At 39.9% G+C, this 24,367-nt stretch overlaps 1 protein-coding gene across 2 annotated transcripts; it reads left to right on the forward strand.

Moving 5' to 3' along the window:
• The first annotated feature begins 43 nt into the window (after positions 1 to 43).
• rabl3 (RAB, member of RAS oncogene family-like 3) lies at positions 44 to 24,233 on the forward strand. Of its 2 annotated transcripts, none has more exons than XM_073045369.1 (8): positions 44 to 137; positions 10,209 to 10,300; positions 12,528 to 12,657; positions 16,399 to 16,513; positions 17,241 to 17,391; positions 18,381 to 18,452; positions 21,973 to 22,018; positions 23,397 to 24,233. In XM_073045369.1, exons 1-7 carry the CDS (start codon positions 92 to 94, stop codon positions 22,009 to 22,011), a joined length of 645 nt encoding a protein of 214 aa, XP_072901470.1. In that variant the 5' UTR covers positions 44 to 91; the 3' UTR covers positions 22,012 to 22,018; positions 23,397 to 24,233. The 2 variants fall into 2 exon arrangements, with proteins under 2 accessions (XP_072901470.1, XP_072901469.1); XM_073045368.1 differs by having other exon boundaries at positions 21,980 to 22,018; positions 23,397 to 24,228.
• Positions 24,234 to 24,367: the final 134 nt, after the last annotated feature.

Raw genomic sequence — 24,367 nt, forward strand, 5'->3', positions numbered from 1 at the left:
TTGCGGTCCCTTGTGGGGAAATAGCCAATCAGACAACGGTTTCTGGACGTCACCGACGCAAAGGTGGGGTAAAGTGGTTTCGTTCCTGAACATGGCATCGTTGGATCGTGTGAAGGTGCTGGTGTTGGGGGATTCAGGTGAAGGACTGCTGTGTTTCATATGTTTGCTTAGAAAGAATAGTATGTTTGCGAAGTTCTGCATTCTGTTGAGCTAATAATTTTGTGGTTCGTGAAAGGACAACTTTTTACCTTGCTGTTGGATTGCTGATGTACAGATGCTTCATACAACAGGATCCATCCTCGTTCATTAGACTTTAAAGTTGTTATGATTCTACCTAATGATAAACGCATCCTGCGACTTTATGACCTTTATATTCATTTGCAATGTTGAACCGACACTGGAATCGTACGTTATTAAAAATTTCCGGTGACTAGTTGTTTTACTCTGGTGCTGTAAAATCAATCCCTTGTGGAGCAGCAATTGAAAATGGAAAGATGGTGTAGTGTTAAGTACCCATACATCAGTATCACTTGTAAATTATTGATAGAAGGATTCAAGTTTATTGTCATGGGCATACAAACCCAGAATATAAATGCTATGAAAGTTAACTTTTTGCAACAGCACTGTACACGTACATGAACTTAATGCAAATCATTCATAGTTTGCATGATAAAGTAAAACAAACATAACGACATTAGTACAAGTTGAGGGAAATGTAAACCAAGGTAGAAGGTGGCACAGTAGTACAGCTTCTGATATTAATGTACAATTAGTGCAAATGGCTGGTTGATTGTCAGCATGAAAGCTTGTTTCTGTGCTGGATCCCTCTGTGACTACTTGATTTTTTTTCCTGCTTGGTTCAACAACCTTAATGCAGTGAGAAAAAGTACTTTGAGTAATGGGTCTCCAGGCTCCTCTACCTCCTGCCTGATGGTAGAAATGAGAAGAGACACGTCTGGGTGGTAGGGGTCCTTAATGATGGATGCTGCCTTCCTGAAACATCCCCTCATAGATGTCCTTGGCAGTGAGAAGAGACCTACCCTTAATGGAAGTGGCAGAGTCCACTGCTGTCAATAACCTCTTGCATTCCTGTATATTGGAACTTCCATATCTGGCCATGATGTTATCAGTCAGAATGCTTTCCATTGTACATCTGTAGAAGTTTATCAGAGTCTATGATAACTTGCTAAATCTCTTTAAACGTCCAACTAAGTAAAGATAGTGACATGTCTTTACATGGTTACATTGATGTGTTGGGCCCAGGATTGGTCTTTGGAAATCTTGACACCTTAAAGCTGCTTATCCTTTCCAGTGAGGACTGGTATGTGTTTACATGCCCTCCTAAAGTCCATAAACAGTTCCTTGGTTTTGCTGATGTTGAGTGTAAGGTTGCTGTTACGACCAGTCTCACTCCTGAATACCACTTTGTCACTGTCTGTAATTCTGCCAACAACATTAGTGAATTTGCAGATAGTGTTGGAGTCATACTTAGCCACACGGTCATAGGTGTAGAGAGAGCACCATGATGGAATATTGAAATTCATGGTTTATTAGGTTAATTTGATTAGATTTTTGTAACCCATTTATATAGTATTTGGCATGACCTCTTCAGATTAAATTTGCATTACATTCTCACTGTCATAACGTAGGCAGTTCAAGCACAACAATGATCATTCTTATCAAATAATTCATAAATACATAGGGAATGAATGATTTTTATAAAGTAACCGCAGTAGGGTAGCAGTTAGTGCGACCCCATTACAGCTCGGAGCGTATCAGAGTTCAGTTCCAGCAGTGTCTGTAAGGAGTTTGTACATTCTCCCTGTAAACACGTGGGTTTCCTCCCTCAGTCCAAAGTTGTACCAGTAATTGGTCATTGTAAATTGTCCTGTGATTGGGCTGGTGTTAAATGGTTGGGTTGTTGGGTGGTGAGTCTTGTTGGCCTGGTAGGGCCTGTTCTGTGTTGTATCTCTAAATAATATTTAAAAACAAAATAAGGGATAATCCAGCCTTGCGCAGTTGATATATTAATAACAAGTGAAATACAGTGGATTCTGATTAATTGAGAAAAATAGGCGGGATCCTTTTGTTTATTTGGGACACTATTGCTGAACAATTTCTAACTAGTGTCAGTCACGCGCACTTGTATGACACTACACCACACTTAGAGTGAACGGTTTTTATAATGGTGGCTGCTGTGGGTGTTTGTGTTCAAAATATAGTTATTTTTGTCACTGGTAGTTGGTGAGAAATAACCAGTAAGACATTTCAAAACTGTTTTGCTCACTGCAGTTTCAAGCATTCGAGTTTGAAGATGCCAGAAACAGCTGGGAGTGAAAATGAAACTATTTCATTATTTTAACAAGTTAAGAACTAGGAAGAATTTGGAGGATGCAATTGTCAAAAGCAGTGTATAAAGGCAGTCCATTATCTGTGCTGGTGTCTGCCCTGATTTTGTTCATTTTCAGTCAATCAAAAGAACATGGCAGCGTACACCGGTTGAATTCCTCAGTTGATAACTATCAGGAGTTAGTACAGTTTTATAGTATTGTAGTAGTAATAGTAGTGTTCAAATTCTAAGTTTTATTTAAATACATAATTTGATACTCAATTAAATGGTAGTTTCTCTTTTTTTTTTATACATACTCTTTTAAAACTTTCTATGAAACTTTGGCTAATTGAGTCTGCAGCTTAATTGGGCCAAAATGTACTGGTCCCAATGTGTCACAATTAACCAGAATCCACTGTACCAAGAATACTGAAGATCTGAAGTTTCAAAAGGTAGAGAAGGGTGGAAAATAATACAATGGGTATAATAGAGTAATGCAGCATTTTGACCCAGAACATCATCAATTCATCTCTCCCGCCCCACCCCAACTGATGCTGCTCAACCCAGTCAATTTCCTAACAGGTAGTTTGTCACTAGAAAATAGTACGTATTTCAGATTGATAACTTTTCATGAGAACTGTTGATGAAAGATCATTAATATAAAATGCCAACCCTTCTGTTGCACTGAATCTTTGCTAATTTTTAAACTTGTTTCTGACACTGTGATCTTGTATCAGCCTCTGGTCCTAGCCCATACATGTTTATCTTGTGTCAGGAGTTTACGACTTCAGTTTCATTTGGGGGATTTGAGTATAAAAGTTAGTGAATCTACAGGGAACGTAGCGCATTGGATGAGAGATTTTCCAGATGAAGTGCCAACAGATGAACATGCAGTAAAATATCCCACAGGACTAATTAGAGAAGAGCAGTAAATACAAATCCCTGTTAGTATCCTTGCTCAAATGTCTCTCAAACAACAGCGCCTAAAATGTTTTTTAAGATAATATATTGCCATTATGAGGGCTTGCAAATTGATTACCACTCTCCTATAGCTCTGAAGGTATCAGCTGGAATCCTTCCTTGTGTAGAAAAGGACATTGGTAGTTAAAGGAGATCAGTCAATTAAATCCCAGGGCACCACAGCTGGAATACAGGCCTAATCACTTTCACCCTCCATCAGTGAACCTTTCATCATGCCAGAAATGGAAATATTTGCTGGTAATTGCACAGTGTTTTATTCTATTAACATCTCATTAGAAAATGTGTGTAGATGTGGGCTGTATTTAACAAGACAATACTTGGGCGTGTGCTGATACCAGGCAGGTAACATTTTTTGTGCGCAAGTATCTGGCATTAGCAGATGGAAGAGGGAGTCTAACCAGTTACCATCCCCATTCAAATAAAGCATTACTGGGCACCACATGATCAGCACCCTGGAATTCTGCATTGACCAAAAACTTCACAGATTCATGTGCGCATATCTGTGAATTTACGAGATCCTAAATCTCGTAAGGGATTTGACCATCGGTAAGCGTGTCAGGAATCTGCTGGAAAGCTCTTCCACAGCTCTCAGAAGAAGCTAAACACAATTCATCACGTTCAATTAACATTTAATGCATCACCCTAAGCATCAGTACGTCCTTACCGCAATGTGTAGAACCCACCAAATACTTAGCAATTACTTGCCAAAGCTACTTTGATGGCACCATACAAACCTTTGATCTCTGCTATGAAAGATGATTCTGTTAGCAAGTGCATTAGAACACCACTACTTGTATGATCTGTACCAATTCGCTTAATTGTCCTGTACTACAAATGCCTGCTTATCTGTTCATTGCCTCATCTATGTCGAGGAACTGGTTGGAAATGCTGCAACACATTAAAAAGATAGCTCCCCACTATCTTAATAAAGACCTTAACATATAGGAGCAGAATTACCGTAGATGTCGGATTATAAGCCGCTACTTTTTTTCCCACATTTTGAACAGTTTTGAACACTGCGGCCTTTACTACGGTGCGGCTAATACATGATTTTTTTTCATGCCGCCAAAAACATTTTGCCTCGTAACAGTAGACCAATAAAATTGATGAGTAGTTCACAGAGGTCCAATGAAATTGTACGATAAATCAAGCGCACTTTCACAATTAAATTATTGTAAATCAGTCATTTGTACTCACCCTCATCAACATGGAAAACACTCGAAGAAAAGCATTGTGCTGCCTTTATGGCAGTTATTTAGTTTATAATATTTTCGCTTAGTAATTCATTTGTTAGTAATTTCTAGTTAAAGTTAAAAAGTGTTTTAACTATATTTGTTTTCTGTACTACATCGCGGGATGCTATGACGTCACACCCGGTTTCGCCGCATCTTGTGGGAAATACCGGTTTGCGATAAACGGGAAGGTGGGGGGCAAGCGGCATTAGATCTGAGCGAACGCTGCTTTTAAATTAAAGGCGATCAATAACTTTTCCTGGTAGGCTGCAGTATATATATTTTTTACCAGTCGTTAGGAGATATTGGAATGTTGTTCAGTAAAAAAGTATATTTAAAAGTAGCCGCGTTACAGGCACGGTTCGAAAAAAAGCATTTGCAATATGTATTTGTTTATGTTACCATATGGATTTAATTAAAAGTTAAAAAATCCTCACGTGTAATATCTTTCTGTGTAAATATCTCATATTACAACGTGGGACACCTGCGGCCGAAAATCCGGTGCGGCCTAAAATCCGGTGCGGCTTGTACAAGTACAAAATTGATTTTCTTTCTAAAATTAGAGCCAGCGGCTTTTAATCAGGTGCGCTCTGTAGTGCGAAATCTACGGTACTCCATTTGGCCCATGGAGCCTGCACCATCATTTCATCATGGCTGGTCCAATTTTCTTTGCAGCCCCAATCTCCTACCTTCTCCATGTATCCCTTCATGCCCGACCAATCAAGAATCTCAACCTCTGCCTTGAATTACGTAAAGACTTGGCCTCCACAGCTGCCTGTAGCAACAAATTCCATTGATTAACACACACAAAATGCTGGAGGATCTCTGCAAACCAGGTAGCATCTATGGGAAATGTCAATTGTACTTTTTTTCCAATAGATGCTGCCTGGTCTGCTGAGTTCCTCCAGCATTTTGTGTGTGTTACTTGGATTTCCAGCATCTGCAGATTTTTCTCTTGTTTGAATTTCCATAGACTCACCACTGTCTGGCTAACGAAATTCCTCCTCATCTTCATTCTAAAAGGATACCTCTCTATTCTGAGGCTGTATTCTCTGGTGTTAGGCGCTCCTAAAAAAAGGAGAAAAGATCCTCTCCACATCCACTCTATCTATGCCTTTCACCATTTGATAGATTTCAATGAAGTCACCCTTATTTTTCTGAATTCCAGTGAAAGCTGACCCAGAGCCATTGAACACTCTTCATATGACATGCCATTCAATCCTGGAATAATTTTTGTGAACCTCCTTTGAACCTTCTTCAGTTTCAGCGCTTCCTTTCCGAGATAAGGGGTGCAAAGCTGCTCACGATACTCCAATTGTGCTTTATAAAGTCTCAACATTACATCCTTGTTTTTGTATTGTAATCCTCCTTGAAATGAATGCTAACATTGCATTTGCCTTCCTCGCTACAGGCTCAATCTGCAAATTAACCTTTAGGCTAGTGGCCACCAACCTTTTTAAGCCCAAGATCCCCTACCTTAGTCTTAGTGAAAGGCAAGATTGACCCCTCAACCCGGAATTAGAAATACAGTTGGCCCTCCTTATCCGCGGATTCCGCAAGTGCGGATTCAACCAACCGCTGATTAGGAAAACCTGGAAGTTCTCTCTCCAGCACTTGTTGTTTGAGCATGTACAGACTACTTTTTCTTGTCAATATTCCCTAAACAATACAGTATAACAACTATTTACATAGCATTTACTTTGTATTAGGTATTATAAGTAATCTAGAGATGATTTAGAAGTACAGGCAGTCCCCGGGTTATTAACGAGTACCGTTCCTGAGTCCGTCTTTAAGTCAGATTTGAAGTCAGAACAGGTACATCTGCTATTATTTAGCGTCAGTTAGTCAAATGTTTGTCTTTGTATATAGTATATATTTTACCTTTCTATGCAAATAAAACACTTAAGAAACATACGTATTTCAATAATTAAACCACTGCGTTGCTTAGTAATAATTCTAGCTTTCATCAGGGCAGGGCCTTTCACATGCTCCATTAAAATTGTTCCGATTGTTGACCGATGTAGCCTAATTTTCCAATGACCGATAGCGTTTCACCTCTTTCCGATCACTTTATTACTTGCACTTTATTTTTAATCATGATCATGATTATTTTCGTGAACAGAAACACTGCGGGTTCAGAGCTGTGCCGGGTCCTAATGTCCACCGGTGACTGGACATTAATGTCCACTGAGACAGGTTAAATAAGGTCTGGGGTTCCGCTGGGAAGACCACCGCACTGAGACAGATTAAATAAGGGACTTGGGTATCTGTGGGGGGGGGGGGGGGTACCGAAACCAATTGCCCATGGATAAGGAGGGCTGACTGTAATGTATGTACACCGTGGGTCACCACCCTTTTGCATCACAGACCGGTTTACTATTGACAATATTCTTGCGGACTGGCCGATGGGGAGTGGCGGGGTGTTAAACACGACTGGAATACAGCGATACTCGAAGCAGGTTCCTTGTCCAGTCTATTCTACAATTTAGTTTATGTGGCTCTCAGCACTTGCTTCTGTCCCACTTGCTCACGTTTTTTCCACTGAAAAAACTCAACGGGTTTGTCTTTAAGTGCAGGGTGCTTGTATTCAAGGTACCGAAGCCGTTTAGAGGGCTTCATTGCCTCATCAGACAGCCTCTGGGCCCGAACTCTTCCCACCCGCCCGCCGCCAGACGCCTTGGCCAGGTGCGGCTGGTCGTGGGTGGAGTGAGGACAAGGTCAGGGCCAGAGCTCCCCATGCCGGGGCCGCGGTGGTCGCAGTCCAGACAGAGCGACCGACCGAGCGAGTGCGACAGGGCGTGTGCCCGTCCCCCCCCCCCCCGTAGGATTTATCGGCCGACAAAAGTTTGGCTCGAGGGATGATTTTCAATAGATCGCAGTGAGGTAACTGCTCTGCTACTTACGAAACCCTGAGCCCGAATTAGGTCGTCTGCGAATATTTTAGCACTGGGTTCCCCAATGAACATTCGGTATGCTAAACAGGTTTAGAGGCTGCACCCATCTGTCCGCGCTCCAGGCCAGAAGCAACGGCACTTCCTGCCGGCCGCACGAGGTGGCCGGTTACCCGAAGCCAACCAGTGATCCCTGGCGCAAGGTTATCACTGCATTTAGGCGACTGATGACCTCGCGTGCGTTCAAGTTCAACAATGGGCGTGACAGGGAATGAGGAAAGGTGCAGCTGACTCATATTGTTTCATATTGCCAAATCATATCGTTTCCTCACGGCCTGGTGGTTGGGGACCACTGAAGTACACTGTGTAGTGTATGGCGGGGGAGCTACACACATGCACACTGGGCAGAAAGAACAGAACTAAAACCCCGCAACCCGGAAACAATCTCTCAACAGTATTTGTGTATTTATTTTTCTTTTTCTTTCGGGAGCTACTGGGAATGTCTCAAAGATCGACCAGTCGATCGCGATTGACGGGTTGGCGACCACTACTTTAGGCAATCCTGGTCAAGGACTCCAAAATACCTTTCCACCTCATTTTTTTGAATTTTCTCTCCATTTAGAAAATAGTCAAAGCTTTTGTTTTTCTATGAAAGTGCATGATCATACATTTTCCAACACTGTATTTCATCTGTTACTTCTTTGCCCACTCTCCTAATCTGTCCGTCCTTCTGTAGCCTACTTCCTCAGAACTACCTGCCCCTCCACCTATCTTCATATTGTCTGTCAATTTTGCAACAAAACCATCAATTCCATCATCCAAATCATTGACATATAATGTAAAAAGAAACATATAACGCAACAAGAATTGGTCCCAACACTACTAGACACTGGCAGCCCACTGGAAAAGGCCACCTTTATTCCCACTCTTTGCTGCCTACCAATCAGCCAAAGTTCTATCCATGTTGGTATCTTTCCTGTAATACCATGGGCTCTTAACTTGTTAAGCAGCCTCGTGTGGAACCTTGTTAAAAGCCTTCTGAAAATCCAAGTACCCAACATCAACTGGTTCTCCTTTGTTTATCCTGCTTGTTATTTCTTCAAAGAATTCCAACAGATTTGTCAAGCAAGATTTTCCCTTGAGGAAACCATGCTGACTATGGTCTATTTTACTCTGTGCCCTCAATTACCTTGAGACCTCATCCTTTATAATCGACTTCGACATCTTCCCAACCACTGAAGTTAGACTACTTGGCCGATAGTTTCCTTTCTTGAAGAGTGGAGTAACATTTGCAATTTTCCAGTCTTCCAGAACCATTCCAGAATCTAGTGATTCATGAAGGATCATTACTAATGCCTCCACAGTATCTTCAGCCACCTCTTTTATGACCCTGGGGTGTTATGATTGACACTGAATGTTTGACAGAATGATGGACAGATGCTGCTGGGTAAACTGTTCTCGTTGGGTCTCAACACCTCTCTCTGTAACTGGATCTTGGACTTCTTGACAGAAAGGCCACAGTCGGCCTGTACTGGCAGAAACATCTCTAGATCTATTACGTTAAGCACTGGCGCCACCACTCCCCACCAAGGTTGCATGCTAGGCCCACTGCTGATGCATGACTGCACTGCTAGATTCAGTTCAAACCGAATCATCAAGTTCACTGATGACACAACAGTGCTTGCCCTCCAACAACAGTGACAAGACAGAGAGGAGGTAGAACAGCTGGTAGAATGGTTGTGGACTTTAGGAAGGTGCAGGCTGACCTCTCTCAATGCACATAAACGCTCCAACGTGGAGAGAGTTCGGAGCATGATGTTTTTGGGAGTGCATGTAATGGGCGATCTCATCTGATCCTTCAACATCACCTCTTTAGCCAAGAAAGCACTGCAGTGTCTCCATTTCCTCAGGAGATGGAGGCGAAACTCTACCTTTTCCACCACCACCCCCAACCATATAACCATTGTTTACAGGAAAGCACCATTGAGAGTCCTGGCCAGCTGCATCACCATCTGGTTATCTGACCACAAGACCAGACAGAGGATTGTGAGGACTGTGGAGAGGATCATCGAGGCTATTCCAGCCTTCTGAGATATTTTGCAGGAGCGCTGCGTACGCAGTGCCCATGGCGTCGTCAGTGATCCCACCCATCCCTTCAAAAATCCCTTTGACTTGTCATCAGGCAGGAGGTACTGTAGCATTAGGACAAAGACTGTTAGAATGGGAAACGACTTTTCCCCCCAAAATGTGAAACTACTGCATTCCCTGCCCCCACACAGGTTTCATCACACATGAAGCGCGAGTGGCGTATACTGTTTACTTTTGATCAGTGTAGTAAAATGCACCTTATTATTTGTCAATGTATTTGTGATAATGTTAGTCTGTGTTGTGTGTGAGTTATATGTATGGTGTTGTGCACCTTCGTATGGAAGAACACTGTTTCATTTGGTGGTATTCATGTACAGTATATGGTTGAATGACGATAAATTTGAACTTGTCAAAGATGCCAGGCACCATAAATTAAGCAAATGTGTTTCTTGCGTTGGCTGAGAAACCTTTATGGACAAGCTGAAGTATTGTTTTGGATATGAATTTTTGGATTTCTTTGGAGAAAAACCTGTGTGTATAATTTTATTGCAAACAAAGTGAATATTCTCCAGTTGGTACCTAATTAGCCCTCTAGCCGTAGATTGCTCCCAATAGCATTGATGTTTTTATATTTTTCATCAGGCAATTCATTCCACTTGGTGTTTTTCTTATCTGCTTGTTTTTCAGGAGTTGGGAAATCATCTCTTGTCCATTTGTTTTGCCACAACCAGGTACTGGGCAATCCATCGTGGACTGTTGGATGCTCTGTAGATGTGAGGGTAAGCTTTCAAGGGGTTAGAAACTTTTCTTAAATGTAAAATATCAAGATTTTATTTTTCCTCTGAGCTATTATAAGTTCACTAAATACAGCAACTTGATTTTAAGAGGAAAAACAATTTTAATTTGTGTTCCTGATTTGGAGAATTTAAAAATAGTGACTGTCATAAAGGTACTTTTGGCTTGGAAATACTATGCATAAACTCTGGGCTTCCAGCCTGGTCCAGCTGTTGATTTTAACCAGCTTTTCAATGACAAACTCTGCCACCTTCGTCAATGTCTAGGCCCGTCTAGTCTGGTGGTGCATGTCCTCAACTCCTGTCATCTGTCCCTCCTGATTGGTTGAGGACTAACCAATCAGGTTTCTGTTGTCCTACCTTGTTTAAAATCATATTCTAGTTGTTACTTCACAAAGACAAAGGTCTTGCTCTAAGTAAGAACAATTTAAACAAGGTGGGTCACCGGAAACCTGATTGGTTAGTCGTCAGCCAATCAGGAAGTTCAGACAACGGGCTTGTATACATACCACCAGACTAGACATGCCCAGCATCTTTCCTTGTGAAGATGGTGGAGTTTGTGATCAAAATGTCAGTTAAAATCAACACTTGGATGTGGCTGGAAGCCTGAAAAGAGTTTGTGTCATGTATGCCGGGCAAGCACCAGATCCTTTCTGGAATAACATGTCATTATGGAATTAAGGAGTAGATGAATTCTGGACTTTTTTTAACTCTTAGTTCTCAATTTTATTCCAGAAATGGGCTGTTCTTCAGAGGCCATTGAATGAAAAATGATGAGATTTGTGGGGAGAGAAATAGAGTTAATGTTCCCAGATTGAATACCCTTTTTCAGAATTGGGAAAGGGACAAGAATACCATTTTAAAACTGTAGGGATGCTTAGGGAAAGGGGATGCCTCTGTTAGGGTAAAACTCGGGTGATGGTGGGATTAGACTGTAAACAAGATTACCTGGTCAAAGAGTGAATTGGAGTAGTTTAAAAGTGGGAACGTAGGGAGCATGTAGAGCAGAAAGACGAGCCCAGCGTGTCAGGCTGGGGCCAGGGGCGGGGGGGGGGGGGTGGGTGGAGGAGATGGGAAGAGGGAGCTAATGAGCTGTACCAATATCAGTCGATCATTTGTTACAGACAGAAGCCATGTTACCTTAGGTTGTAGAATTAAATATGGAGTCCAGAAGGTGGCAGCGTGTTCAGACAGAAGATGAGGTGCTGTTTCTCAAGTGTGCTTTGGGGCTCGTTAAAGCAATCCAGGAGGCCATGATGTTGAGTCAGATGAAAGGGAATTGATTTTTGTTTGCTGGCGTGGTAGATAAAGAAAAATCTGTAAATATAATACACTTGGATTTCTAGAAAGCAGTTGATTAGGTACCTATAAAATCTTGCTACACAAGTAAAGGAATGTACGATATTTGGGATGAAATTTGGAATGATAGTGGAGTATCTAACTATCAGAAAACAGGTTGAGTGGGTAATTTTTAATTGGCAATGTAACTCGTAGGGTACATCTAGAATTAATGCTAGAACCTAAACTGTTTACAGTGTATATTAGTGACTGGGAAAGAAGGGGCTAAATTTGCTGCTGTTAATAATGAAGGTTGGCTTAGCAAGTTGTGAAGACACTAAAAGCCTACAGAAGGATGTGGATAAGTTAAGTGTGCAGACAGGAGTTGTCAGATCAAGTATAAAGAGGAGAAAGATGAGATTATCCATTTTGTAAGGACGATTGAAAAAGCAAATTACTACTTCAGCAGAATCTAACTACAAAATTTCGTGGTGCATTGGGATCTAGGAGTTTTAGTGCAGGGGACCAAAAAGAATGGCTTGCAGGTACAGCAGCTAATAAAAAGGCAAGTAAAATATTGGCTTTTATTGCGTGGGGTGTGGAGTATACAAGTAAATGCTGCACCATAACATCTCAAGGTACTGATGAGACTATAGCTGAAGTTATGCTTTCCATATGCAATGTAGTTGCACTGGACTCAAGTGACTTTTTTTTCAGTTTAACTATTTATAAAATAAAACTCTTAAATATTTTGCCATGGTTTACTATGATTATAGCAATGAACTATAAATTCTTTGCTTTTGCCAAGGTAACTCCTGTTGAATTACTTCTAGATATTACTGGTTTCACTTTTAAAATAATATTTGCATTGTTTTTTTTACTGGTTGGGGTAATTATTTATAACTACAGGAACTGGTGATTTGATTTAATTCAGGTTCATGACTATAAGGAAGGCACACCAGCTGAGAAAACCTACTACATTGAATTGTGGGATATTGGTGGATCTGTGGGCAATGCCAGTAGCATTAAAAGCACTAGAGCTGTATTTTATAACTCCGTGAATGGTATGGAAGTTTCTTTTGCTGTTCAGTGTTTGTGTCTACAATAATTATATGTAGGCCTCAGCATGTCATAATCTGCATGATTTCTTCCTTAAACTTGAGTTCTAAAATTATAGAATGTTACGCGACAGAATCTGACAGTTCAGCTCTGAGATTGTACGAATGTTTTCTAGAGGTATTTTCATAGAGGAAAATACAATCTGACAGTTCAGCTCTGAGATTGTGTGAATGTTTTTCTAGTGTCATTTTCACAGAGGAATATAGCAGAGATAGAGGCCCCTCAGCCCAACAAATCCATGCCAAATACTTTGTCCATCTAGCTGGTCCCAATTTCCTGCATTCAGCCCACATCCTTCCAGGCCCTTCCTTTCATAAAGCTGTCCATGCACTATTTAAAATATATTGTGCCTGCCTCAACTACTTCTACTGGAAGCTCATTCCATATACTCATCACCTTCTGCATGGAAAAGTTGCCCCTCAGGTACCTTCTAAGTCTTTCTCCCGTTGCCCTAAATCTATGCCTCCTAGTTTTGGACTTCTCTCCTTGAGGAAAAGGCTCATTATCCACCTTATCTTCATCTCTCATAATTTTAAACATTCCTGTGTTCCAGGAATAGAGACTTTGTCAGGCCAACCTATCCCTGTAACTCAGTCTTGGTAACATCACATAAATTTTAATGCAGTTTTCAGTTTAACCACATCTCCATCCTATAACAAGGTGACCAAAACAATACACAGAACTCCAAGAGCAACCTCAACAACTCCCACTGCAACATAAAGCCCCAACTCCTATACTCACTGCCCTGACTGATGAAAGCCAGTGTGATAAATGCCTTTTTTCATCAGCCTGTTCCCTGTGAAACTGCTTCCAACAAACTATCTGCTTGTACCTTGGGTCTCTCTGCTCCATTCTGCTCCTTAGTGTCCTACCATTCATAGTACTGACATTCATACTCTACTTTCTTTTGCTTCAGCCATGAATATTCATGAGTGTCTGCCTACTTCCTACAGAATAACTCATGGACTCTGCTTCACCAGCCTGCAGCTTTTAAACTGTCTTTAGCCAAAATAATTGCCTTTTTCATACTTGAAACACTATTCTTTATATTTTTTCTCATGCACACTATGAAACTATTTTGTACATTAAAATTAATTATAAATTAATGTTTTCTTCCTATTTAAATCTGTCACTGGATGTTAGATCCCTTAAGCCTTGGTTAGATGGGCACCAACTTTATAATGAATGCTGAAATTCATTAACGTGATATCTATCTTTGCAATATTGTTGATCTATATACAGTGCTTTGTAAAAGTATTCATCCCCCAACCCTTGTTCACATAAATGAGTATTGCAACCAGGAATTTTGATCAATTTAACTGAGAACTTTTACTTGTGAATTAATTGTTTTTTTTTCCACAGGTAAAATTGTAAAGCATGAAAAACTAAAAATTCAAAAACTGAAATATCAGCAGTTTAAAAGTATTTATCTCTCTTTGCTTAGTACTTATTTGAACCACCTCTCACAGCTATGATAGCCAGTTGTCTTTTTGGATAAGTCTCTATTAGCTTTGCACAGCATGATGGAGCAAAGTTTGCCTATTCCTCTTTGCAAAATTGCTCAAGCTGTGCCAGGTCAGTTGGGGAGTAGCAGTGCACAGTGATCCTGAGGTCTTGCCAGAGATGCTCAATTGGGTTAAAGTCAAGACTCTGACTGCGCCACTCAATGCTATCAACTTTCTTCATTTGAAGCCACTCCATGGTTGCTCTGGCATTGTGCTTTGGGTGGCTGTCCTGCTGAAAGACAAACTTCCTCCCAGTTTAAGCTTTCTGGCAGAGACTAGCAGGTTTTTATCCAGGATCTCTCTGTATTTAGAAGCATTCATCTTCCCATCAATCCTGACCAGATTTCTAGCCCCTGCTGCTGAAAATATCCCCAGAGCATAATGCTAGCCCCACCATGCTTTGCAGTAGGGATGGTGTTACCTGGCTGGTGTGCGGTATTAGATTCACGCCACATGTACCGCTTAGTGTTGAGGCAAAAAAGTTCCACTTTAGTCTCATCTGACCACAAGAACTTCTTCCACATCTTTACAGTGTCTTCTAAATGATGCTTGTAAATTCCTCACTCTCTCTTTAGCCAGTGTTTCTTCCTTGCTACTCTTCCATAAATGCACTTTTCGTGCAAGGCCTTTAACGATTGTATAGCCTTGAACTTCATCCCCAGTGGCACCCACCGACTCTTGCAGCTCACTGTGACAGCTGGCATCACAGTAGCCTCGCTTACAAGTACCGTTCTTCTCACAGTGAGGTGGGGTGACCTAACCTAGGCAGTGTGGCTGTGGTTTCGTGTTTTTGCACTTTTTCACGAAGGACTGCACTCAGCTTTGAGGAATGTTCAGTGCCTTTGAGATGGTTTTGTACCCTTCCCCAGATATGTGCTCTGTGTTACTATCATTTCCCTGACTTGCCTTGAATCCTCTTTTGCCTTCATTTTGATTTGGTCTGTTGAAAATATACCATACTGTTGGACCTTGCAGAGAGAGGGGTTATATATTCTTATGAATTAATTGAAAACAGGTGATCCTCCAATTTTCGATATCAACAAATTGGGTGAGCTGGTAAGATAGGAAATTTAGTGTAGTGATTACAAAGTGGATGAATACCTTTACAGTCTCAATTTTTTTTAATATTTAGTAAATGGACAGATTTTGGAATTTTTTTTAGATTTGACATCATACATCCCACCCTGCAAAAACTCATTTCAGGGAGGTAGCACCCCTGCCCCCCACAACCCCATATCTCACCCCCCCCCAGTCAAAGAAAATGTGACATTAAAATATGTACTTATATTATCATGGAGTCGTTTTTTATTCCATTACAACTTTAAGCAAGTCTACAGGGAGTTTGGCCTCATCACATAGGACATCAATAGAGTAGCTCCTTAGCAGCTAGCCAGCTAGTTTAAATAACATTAGCTATGCTAATGAACGAATGACACCTGTTAAACTCACCTCAACATGTCTTTTACATTCATTTTACCCCACCATGGGCAATAGAAAAGTCACTGTTGCAAACAGTGCAGCGAGCAACACTGTCATTATTTTTGACCCCTATTAGACAGGGATACACTTTAGTGTAGTCTGGGGTGAAGTACGTTTTATATTTTCTGTTTTTGGAACACTCTGCCATGGTGCTGCAGGACACTAAACTGAACTGATGGACAATGAAAGGGAGAGAGAGGTAAAGCCCGCCCACAGAGAAAACTGATAGGTCTACTTAGCACAAAGAGAAACCAATCAGGATGCTCTCTGTGTTACGCTCTCGCTACATCGCTCACTCTCTCGCTTGCGCGCTCTCTCTCACACTCTCTCAAAAAAAATCAATTTCCGGGATATTGTATATAATTTGCAGGCATCAGGGAGCCACTATCAATATACAGGAGACTTCTGGAACTTCCGGGAGAGGTGGGGCGTCTGTGACATGATGCACAACGTTCTGTAGATTAGCTCAAAATCCTAATTCAATACATTTTAAATTTAGGAGTGAGACAGTAAAATGGTAAAATAGTTATGGGGCTGAATACTTTTTCAAAGTACTGTATGTCTGTGAGGCCCATATTGTTATAAGAATCCCATGCAGCTGGATCTCAAGTAGCTTTATAACTATACAATAGTTTTAAGCTTGTTTTTCTGTTATCAATATTGAACTGATGCTTTGTTTCTTTTGGATGTTGACTCTTAAAGGTATAATATTAGTGCATGACTGTACTAACAAAAAGTCATCTCAGAATCTGTATCGGTGGTCTTTAGAAGCTTTGAATAAGGATTCCACTCCTACTGGAGTCATAGTAGCAAATGGGTAAGTTTACTTCTGCTGTAATGCCTTTTCTAATTCTACAAACAATACAGTACACTTACTAGTATATTCTTTGAAAACTTGAGGGGTATTATTCAGAATGTGCATAAGCCAAATTGAATTTACTTAAAATTTGATGCACACAAAGCATGCTGATAACTTTTAAAATTAGTTGATCTTTTGCCAAATTGCATATGGATAGTCCTGATAATATTGAACTTTTTGGTTGAAGTAAAATTAGACGAGAAGTAAGAATCGGTGTGAAGAGGGAGAATGTTTAAGGCATATTGAAACAGAGGAGAAGAGGAAATGGAAGGAGGCAGCAACAGATAAAAAGAGGAAGATGAATGATTTGAAATAAATGCAGGAGAATGAAGAGTAATTTTATGCTCATTACTTCATCACTGCCTGGAAAATCAGTCTGTGACCAAAAAATTCAAACAATTGGAGAAAAATAATAAAGGTGAACTTGCATGGGAACCAATCATTGAGAAGGGTAAATGACGATAAGTTCACAGGGTGGGTGGGTGGGTGGAGGGTGTTGAGAAACTGAGCAATGGTGATGTGGGAGTAGAAAATATTGGATAATGGTTCACAATTGGTTTCGCAATTCCTGCTGTGTACCATTTCAGAATTGGATTGATGTTTATAATTGAATGAGATTTATTTTTTGTGTAATTGCATACATATAGATCATGCAAAAGTAAGAAATTGTTCTTTTTTAAAATAGGGACTATGATCGGGAACAATTTGCAGATAAGCAGATTCCTTTGTTAGTCATTGGTACAAAGTTGGACCAGATCCATGAAACTAAAAGGAATGAGGTGTTGACAAGGACTGCATTCTTAGCAGAGGATTTTAATGCTGAGGAAATTAATCTGGTATGCTTCTTTAAATCCCTGATTCTAATAATAAAAATAACATTTTATTCATTTGAACAAAATTTAGGAAATTACTCTAGTAAAATGTATGCAATTATTGCATAGCAAACAGTGGGTCAGATTTGGATAGAAATTTGTTGTAGATGCAAAGCATGTTCTGCTTTGCTTTTAGAATTCCTAATCAAATTTATGGAGCATGAAGCTCATAAAGTATTGTTAATGTGTTGTCTACATGCGACTGAGTAAACATTTTTTACACCTAGATTAGTATCATCATGCCCAAAATCAGCTATAGTAGGTTTAGTTTTAACAGTTCATCCTAAAATTAAAATAGTTTGGTGGTTAGATTGCAATTTAATATTACTTGCCAATCTAATCAATTGCATTTAATCTATTGCAAAAACCCAAAATTTTACATAAGTCTAGATTGACTGTCTAGCACTGATGATTTTGTACAATTGTCCAAGTATCTTCGGCCACAGTTGAGAGAACTATCTTGCAGATTAGTTTGCATATCATAGTCTCTTATATCATCGTACTCTTGGAACCATTCCCTTCAGTCAACATTTTGGGTTCCTCCACTATCACTTCTGTCCAAGCCCGGCCTTACTGGTAGGTAGGGCCCACTAGAGATGGCAGAGTGGATGTGTATAGTTAAGACCTCCACAGCCTTGATCCTGGACCCTTTGAAATTTATTGCATCAGCCAACCAAGAGCAAGGAATAGTAATAAAGTTGCCACCTGGTGAATCTGTATATTTTCTGTCACTTGTCTGCTGCCCCACCTAGTCTGACCTTGGCTCACTCACGATCTGCGTAGTTCTATTAGAATTCCCGTTGTGTTCTTTTATCTTTCCAATATACTGTATGCCTCAAATAGTAAAGGACTATCTTATTTTAAATAACAGGCATATCAATTGTTTACTTCAAATTATACAACCGCTGTGAGCTTGCAATTTGTTAATTCACTTTTTTAACAATTTATTACAGGATTGTACCAATCCACGTTACTTAGCTGCAGGATCTTCCAATGCTGTGAAACTGAGTCGGTTTTTTGATAAAGTAAGATAACTTTTTAATCTGTACTGTAGCTAGTCTTAACTTCATTGTAACAGATGCCAATAAATTTCACTTTAAATGATAACTTGTCAGATTACAGTAAAATTATAAATTAAGAAGTCTTATGAATCCTAGTTACTGAAATTGCTAAATTAGCATGTCACTTTTTAAAATGTGTGTTTTAGTTGCAGAGAGTATCATAGCTATGTCTGCTCACCAGGTTCTTTTGGCTTTTGGGGCTTAATTAAATTTAAGCTTATAATTGCTGTTGTAACCCCAACATGTTGATCTCCCTGATTTTATTCAGTTGGAGGTACAGTGCGGTAACAGGCCCTTCCAGTCTAACAGGTGTGTGCTGCCCAATTACACATGTCACCAGTTAATGTACTGAGCCATGTGTCTTTGGAATGTGAGAGGAAATCGGAATGCCCAGAGGTAACCCACACGTCGTGGGAGAATGTACAAACTCCTTACAGACAGGGGTAAAATTGAACCTGGGGCTCTGCTGCTGTAATAGCATTACAGCAGCTGCTACACTGATTGTTTATTAAATAAAAAACAATATCTCTAAACGGGGAATTCGAATTTTGACAGCTATTTGGTCCAGAAGGGCATGCTAGGTGAAACACCAGGCATACCTAAAAATGAGTTACCAGCCTGCTGAAGTTATGACATAGGACCTCATGCATGCATTGGACAGCTCTGCAAGCCCACGACCAACCATCAGATCAAAGTTCTGCCACAGTGTTGAATGGAAGTAAATAATTAAACAGTTAAAAGGAGGATGATACACTGGAGTTAATCTCTATCCTCAGTGATAGCAGAGCTCTGCATGAGAGGCAAAGCACTTGCAACCTTTAGCCATAAGTGGTTTGTTTTGGCTTCATTCAGAATAGTGTCTAGGACCTAACATAATTTTCTATCTTAAGATATGAAGTGGGAATGTTTAATTCATTGCAACTATTCACAGTGCAACATCTGCATACAGCAGGACTTGAACCATGTGCGGCATGTAACAGTCGTTAATTATAACTTGTAAGCTATGACTAGCTCCATAAAAAAACCACGTAGTGCTGGTGTTTAAGGGTATTGTTATCGCCAAGTCCCCACCATCAACGTCTGAGGTTTACAATTGACCAGGAATGTTAACTGAACCAGCCACACAAGTAATGTACAGTAGCAACAAAAATGGGCCACGGGTTGAGGATCCTTCAGCATGTGACTCAATCATTTGTCCCCCACTGATCCCACAACCTAATAAGATGCATCAGAAGTTGCAATGAGATGCACTCCTCATGTCTGTAGAGTACAGCTTTAATAACATTTGTAAAGCTCATTGCTGTCCTGGAACAAAGTAGTTTAGAATGGCCATTCCAAACATTGTCTCTACACCACAAGTACATCTTGGTTGCCATACATACCAGGTAACAGGAGTTACTTGCCTTGGCTTGTCTGACAGCAAAATTAATGATCAACCATTGAAGATGAGAACAGCAGCCAGTGAATGATTCATGGAGTTTCCCTCCGTGTCATGAAGCATCCTGGCTTATCCATATTTTTGTCTGCCTTCATTATCACTGTGGCCAAGTACTGGCACTCCCAGTCCAACATGGCACAGAGTGGGGGGATTTTGTCAAACAAATCTATTGAAGTTTTTAAAAATGATAATGGGATAAATGAGGAGAGAGCAATGGATGTCTGCAAGGACTCAAGACCTTTGATAAGGTCCCGCATAGCAAGCTATTCTGGGAGGTTGGATTGCTCTGGATCCAGGGAGTGAAAGCTAATTGGTTTGATGGTAGGAAGCAGAGAGTGGGTTTCAGTGGTTGTTTCACAAGCTGGAGCCCACGGGTCAGTGCTGGGACTTTTGTACACTATGTATATAAATGTTTTGGATGTGAATATACAAGGTGTGGTTAGTAAGCTTGTGATATAGGTGGTACCATAGACAATTAAAAATGATTAAAAATTACTGGGTGATCTTGATCATCTAGGTAAGTGGGCAAATGTCTTTCAGTTTGGATTAGTGTAGTGTGTTGTATTTTGAGAAGTCGAGCCAAGGTAGGATTTGTGCGGTGAGTGGTCAGGCCTGGTGAGTGTTGTGAAATGCAGAAACCTGAAAAGAACAAGTACATGGTTCCCTGAAGGTGGAGTGACAGGTTGATGAAAGAGGAAGTTAGCATATCGGACTTCAGTCAGGGCGTTGAGCGTGTGAGTTGGGACATTATGTTACGTAACATTTGTGAGTCTGCACTTTTGGTTGCCCTGTTGTTGACACTTAAACAGGAACAAGTGCAGAGATGCTGTCAGGACTCAAGGGCCTGAGAAGTTTGGGCAGGCTCGTTTTTTATTTTTTGGAGTGTAGCAGATTGAAATGCAACTGATTAGTAGAGGTGTATAGATTGGATGAGCTCATGTAAGCTTTTTCCTGTGGAGGAGGAATGTAAAAACTAAGAAGTACAGGTTTAAAGTTGGAGCTGAAAAATTTAAAAGGGATCTGATGGGCAACTGTTTCATGCAGAAAATGATGCATATAATGAATGAGCTGCCAGCGATGTGGTTGAGCTGGGTGCAATAACAACATAGGAGGGGTTCGGGGGGAGGGGTATATGGGCAAATAGAACTAGCTTGGCATGGTGTGCGGGGCTGAAGGCCTGTTTGAATGCTGCATTATTCTGACTCTAATTCTCTGTAACTCTGTATCGAGTACAGTTTTTTTTTAAATAACCAGAAAGACTCCAGTAGTTTGAGAAGTAGCAAGCCATCACCGTTGTAAATTAGAAGAAAAGCATGTGATTCTAAATTCTAAGGATGTGAAAAGACTGCTTCAGTTTTAGACAGAAGCCAAGAAGAAGGGCAGGATTAAATGGCTAGAAAATATCATTCTACAGAATTCCAAAAGCTATTATAAGTGGAGATGACAAAGTTGACACTGAATCTCCAAAAGAACTTTTACAAGGTTTGGAGTGTTTTTGTGCAACTTGATGGCTTACCATTTTGCATCTATACCTGTACATACTGACATACAACTACGCAGGGAGTCGTGTTATTTGGATTAGAGTGAGAGGTGATTGGTCCCTTCTTACAAATCCAGTGTTCATATTATTGCCAGGAGTTCAGTGGTAAAGTAACTTCTGACTAAGATTTTAAATTGAAGTTGCTCATTTTATTTTAAGCATTAGGCATTTTTGGCATGTTGTTGTGATTTTAATCCAGTGTATCGTGCTGTTATTTATAAATCCATTGTACCTTTACAACACAATTTGTGGGTTTTTTTCCCCCATAATGGCAGTTGAGAAAGTGATCCATATATAACAAAGGACTAGACAGTCTTGCCATTGACACATGTTACCAGATTATCAAAGCAGCAAATTACATGGATAGCTACCAACTTAATAATAAATGATCTAAAACTGTCACATGACACTGTATCTTTGTTTTCAGAGTGTATGATACATATTAGGTGCTGGTTTCAGTAAGCGTGTATGGTGTGTACATCTAGTAATTGTTGCTTTGTTTTGAGTTTTTAGGTCATAGAAAGAAGATATTTTTCACGGGATAGTAATCAGGTTGGTATATGCTTAAATGTTTTCTCACAAACCAAGTGGTGTATGTAGCTTTTTTCCCCATTCTAATGGTACAGGTAAATAAACAATTCAAACAAAAATTAGAGGGGAAAATAGAGGTTATTAATTTCTGGATGAAAGAGCTTGTGGATTAGAATGCTGCTCCATTAGTGATCAGCCTCAGTATCTTGTACAGCTGGATCACTTTGGCTCATTTGGTTATACTTCTGTCTGTGTGTAGCTAACTGTACGTCCTAGTTCTCCAACATGTAATCTACTTGTATATCTGTGTAATAAGTATTGCAAGATGAATTGGAGATGTGATGCATTAATCTAAGTTTGTCTGTTGGAATCAGAATCTGGTTTATTATCACTGACCTTTGTTGTTTCACAGCATTGTAGCATTTCAGGTAGATTGAAGGACTCTAAGCCCTTGTCAAAAAGCAAATCTTTTTCTCCCCCAGTCAATATCATAAAACTATTAATGGGTTTTTGTTGGCTGCAAGTAATGAGAAGATTTACTGTTATATTTATATTATAATACTGAAAGACTTCCTTAAGCCATGAGCCATTTGTAAACTGAAGATGTAAGTGACCTTCTATATTTAAAAAAAAAACACTTTCCATTCTTCTGTTCCGAGTGCCTTTTGGATTAAGTTTGTTTCCTTCACCTTAAAGAAAACCTGCCCATTAGTCTGTATCTTCCCTGAAGTGTTTTCAATGTGTTGACTCCCTTTCTTGGAAAAGGAGATCAATACCATACAAATGTAATCTCACCAGTACCTAATGTAACTGAAGCATAGTCTCCCTGTTTTTCTATTCATTTAGGGGTAGGGTTCCCAACCTGGTGTTGATGGACCCCTCAGTTAATGTTAGGGGCCCATGGCATAACGTTTGGGAACCCCTGAGCTAGGGAATCTCTCAAGTGTTAGTGAAATATTTTCCTCCTGCACTCTTAATACGGTTTTAAATACTCTTGTCATGCCCATGTATCATTTGTGTCAGTATTGTCCATTTTACTCTCAGATTCTATTCTCAACCCCTCAGAATTGGCTGTTTACATGAGTAGTCTTGGCTTTCCAGGAAATTTCAGCTCATTCTTGAACATGTGTGCAAAGTGCCTGAGTAGTTGTGAAACTACTTGGGCACTCTAAAGTACTTTTTGGGGGTGGGTGGCAGAGGGAGAATGCAAATGAAAAGATGAAGCAAAAGCCCCTGTATCGCTTTGTTTTCTATTTGCAACACCAGCACACTATCTTGATCCTGTCCTGTAACGCAAGTGTTGATAATTGGAGTTGGGAACTTGAGTTTGGACCAAACAGATATTAAGTAGAATTCTGCATCTGGTAACTTATTTTAACTCTAAAATTTTCTTTTTCAGATTCCTATTTTTGCTGATCGAAAACGTTTTGGAACAACAGGTGCATTGAAGGTTCTTCATTATGATTAAGCATGATTGCCAGTGGCTGTAAATTTGTGGAAGCAAATTATTTTGAGGAAAGGAAAAGAGTAGTGCATTACCTTTGCCTTTCAGTGTAAAATATTAAGTAATCAGAGGGTATTAAGAGAATATTTGGAATATTCAAGGAGCTAAATTACTTTTTTAATATCAGCATTATTGGTTTCCTTTTCAACAAATGCATATTTCAAATACCAGTTTAGAATACCTAATACTTTATGTCGAGGGAACTGTACAGCCTACTCCTCTTCTAAGCTTCTGTGCTGTTGATTTCAGTGAAGCTGAATTTTGGGAATCCAAATACAGGACAAAATTCTTACCTGATCTCTGATCTGTAAATTACAATTCATGTGGTAACGAATCCTTAAGATGGCAACTTTTTAGTATCTGAATGAAGTGATATGTAGTATAGAACTTGGTTTCAAATGAGGTAAATAGAATCCAACTAGTTGAATTAGTAGACATGTAAATTTGAAGATGCATGTAAATTTAGAATCTTCAACAAATGTACAAATCCTTTTCATATGGAAATAAAAAGAAAAACCTGGTAAAATGGACTATTTCTGTAAATGGTGAAAGAAAGGTATTGGTGTTCAGAAGAATCTGGGTTCTCATGTGCATGAAACACTGAAAATTTAATATACAGGTACAGTAACAAATAATAAGGTGAACGTTACACTGATCTTCATTCAAATGGATTTCAGTACATGAATAGAGATGTCTTGTTACAACTGCATCTGGAATGGATTTTCTACTTGGAGAGGATATACAAGTAATAAAGGAGTACAATTGCATTTGCAAAATTGGATGGTAAGTTTATTGCGTGAGGACAGATGAAGCATACTCAACCTGAACTCTTGCATTTGGAGGAATAAAAGGTGAACTCTTGAAGT

Source organism: Hemitrygon akajei, chromosome 5, assembly GCF_048418815.1.
Source record: "Hemitrygon akajei chromosome 5, sHemAka1.3, whole genome shotgun sequence".
NCBI classification, from domain to species: domain Eukaryota; kingdom Metazoa; phylum Chordata; class Chondrichthyes; order Myliobatiformes; family Dasyatidae; genus Hemitrygon; species Hemitrygon akajei.

What these genes read in the sequence shown, in the direction of transcription:
- rabl3 (XM_073045368.1), top strand. Translation starts at nt 92, where the DNA reads ATGGCATCGTTGGATCGTGTGAAGGTGCTGGTGTTGGGGGATTCAG. An exon ending in GCTGGTGTTGGGGGATTCAG is followed by an intron (nt 138 to 10,208) that starts GTGAAGGACTGC and finishes CTTGTTTTTCAG; the next exon opens with GAGTTGGGAAATCATCTCTT. An exon ending in TGAGTCGGTTTTTTGATAAA is followed by an intron (nt 18,453 to 21,979) that starts GTAAGATAACTT and finishes TTGAGTTTTTAG; the next exon opens with GTCATAGAAAGAAGATATTT.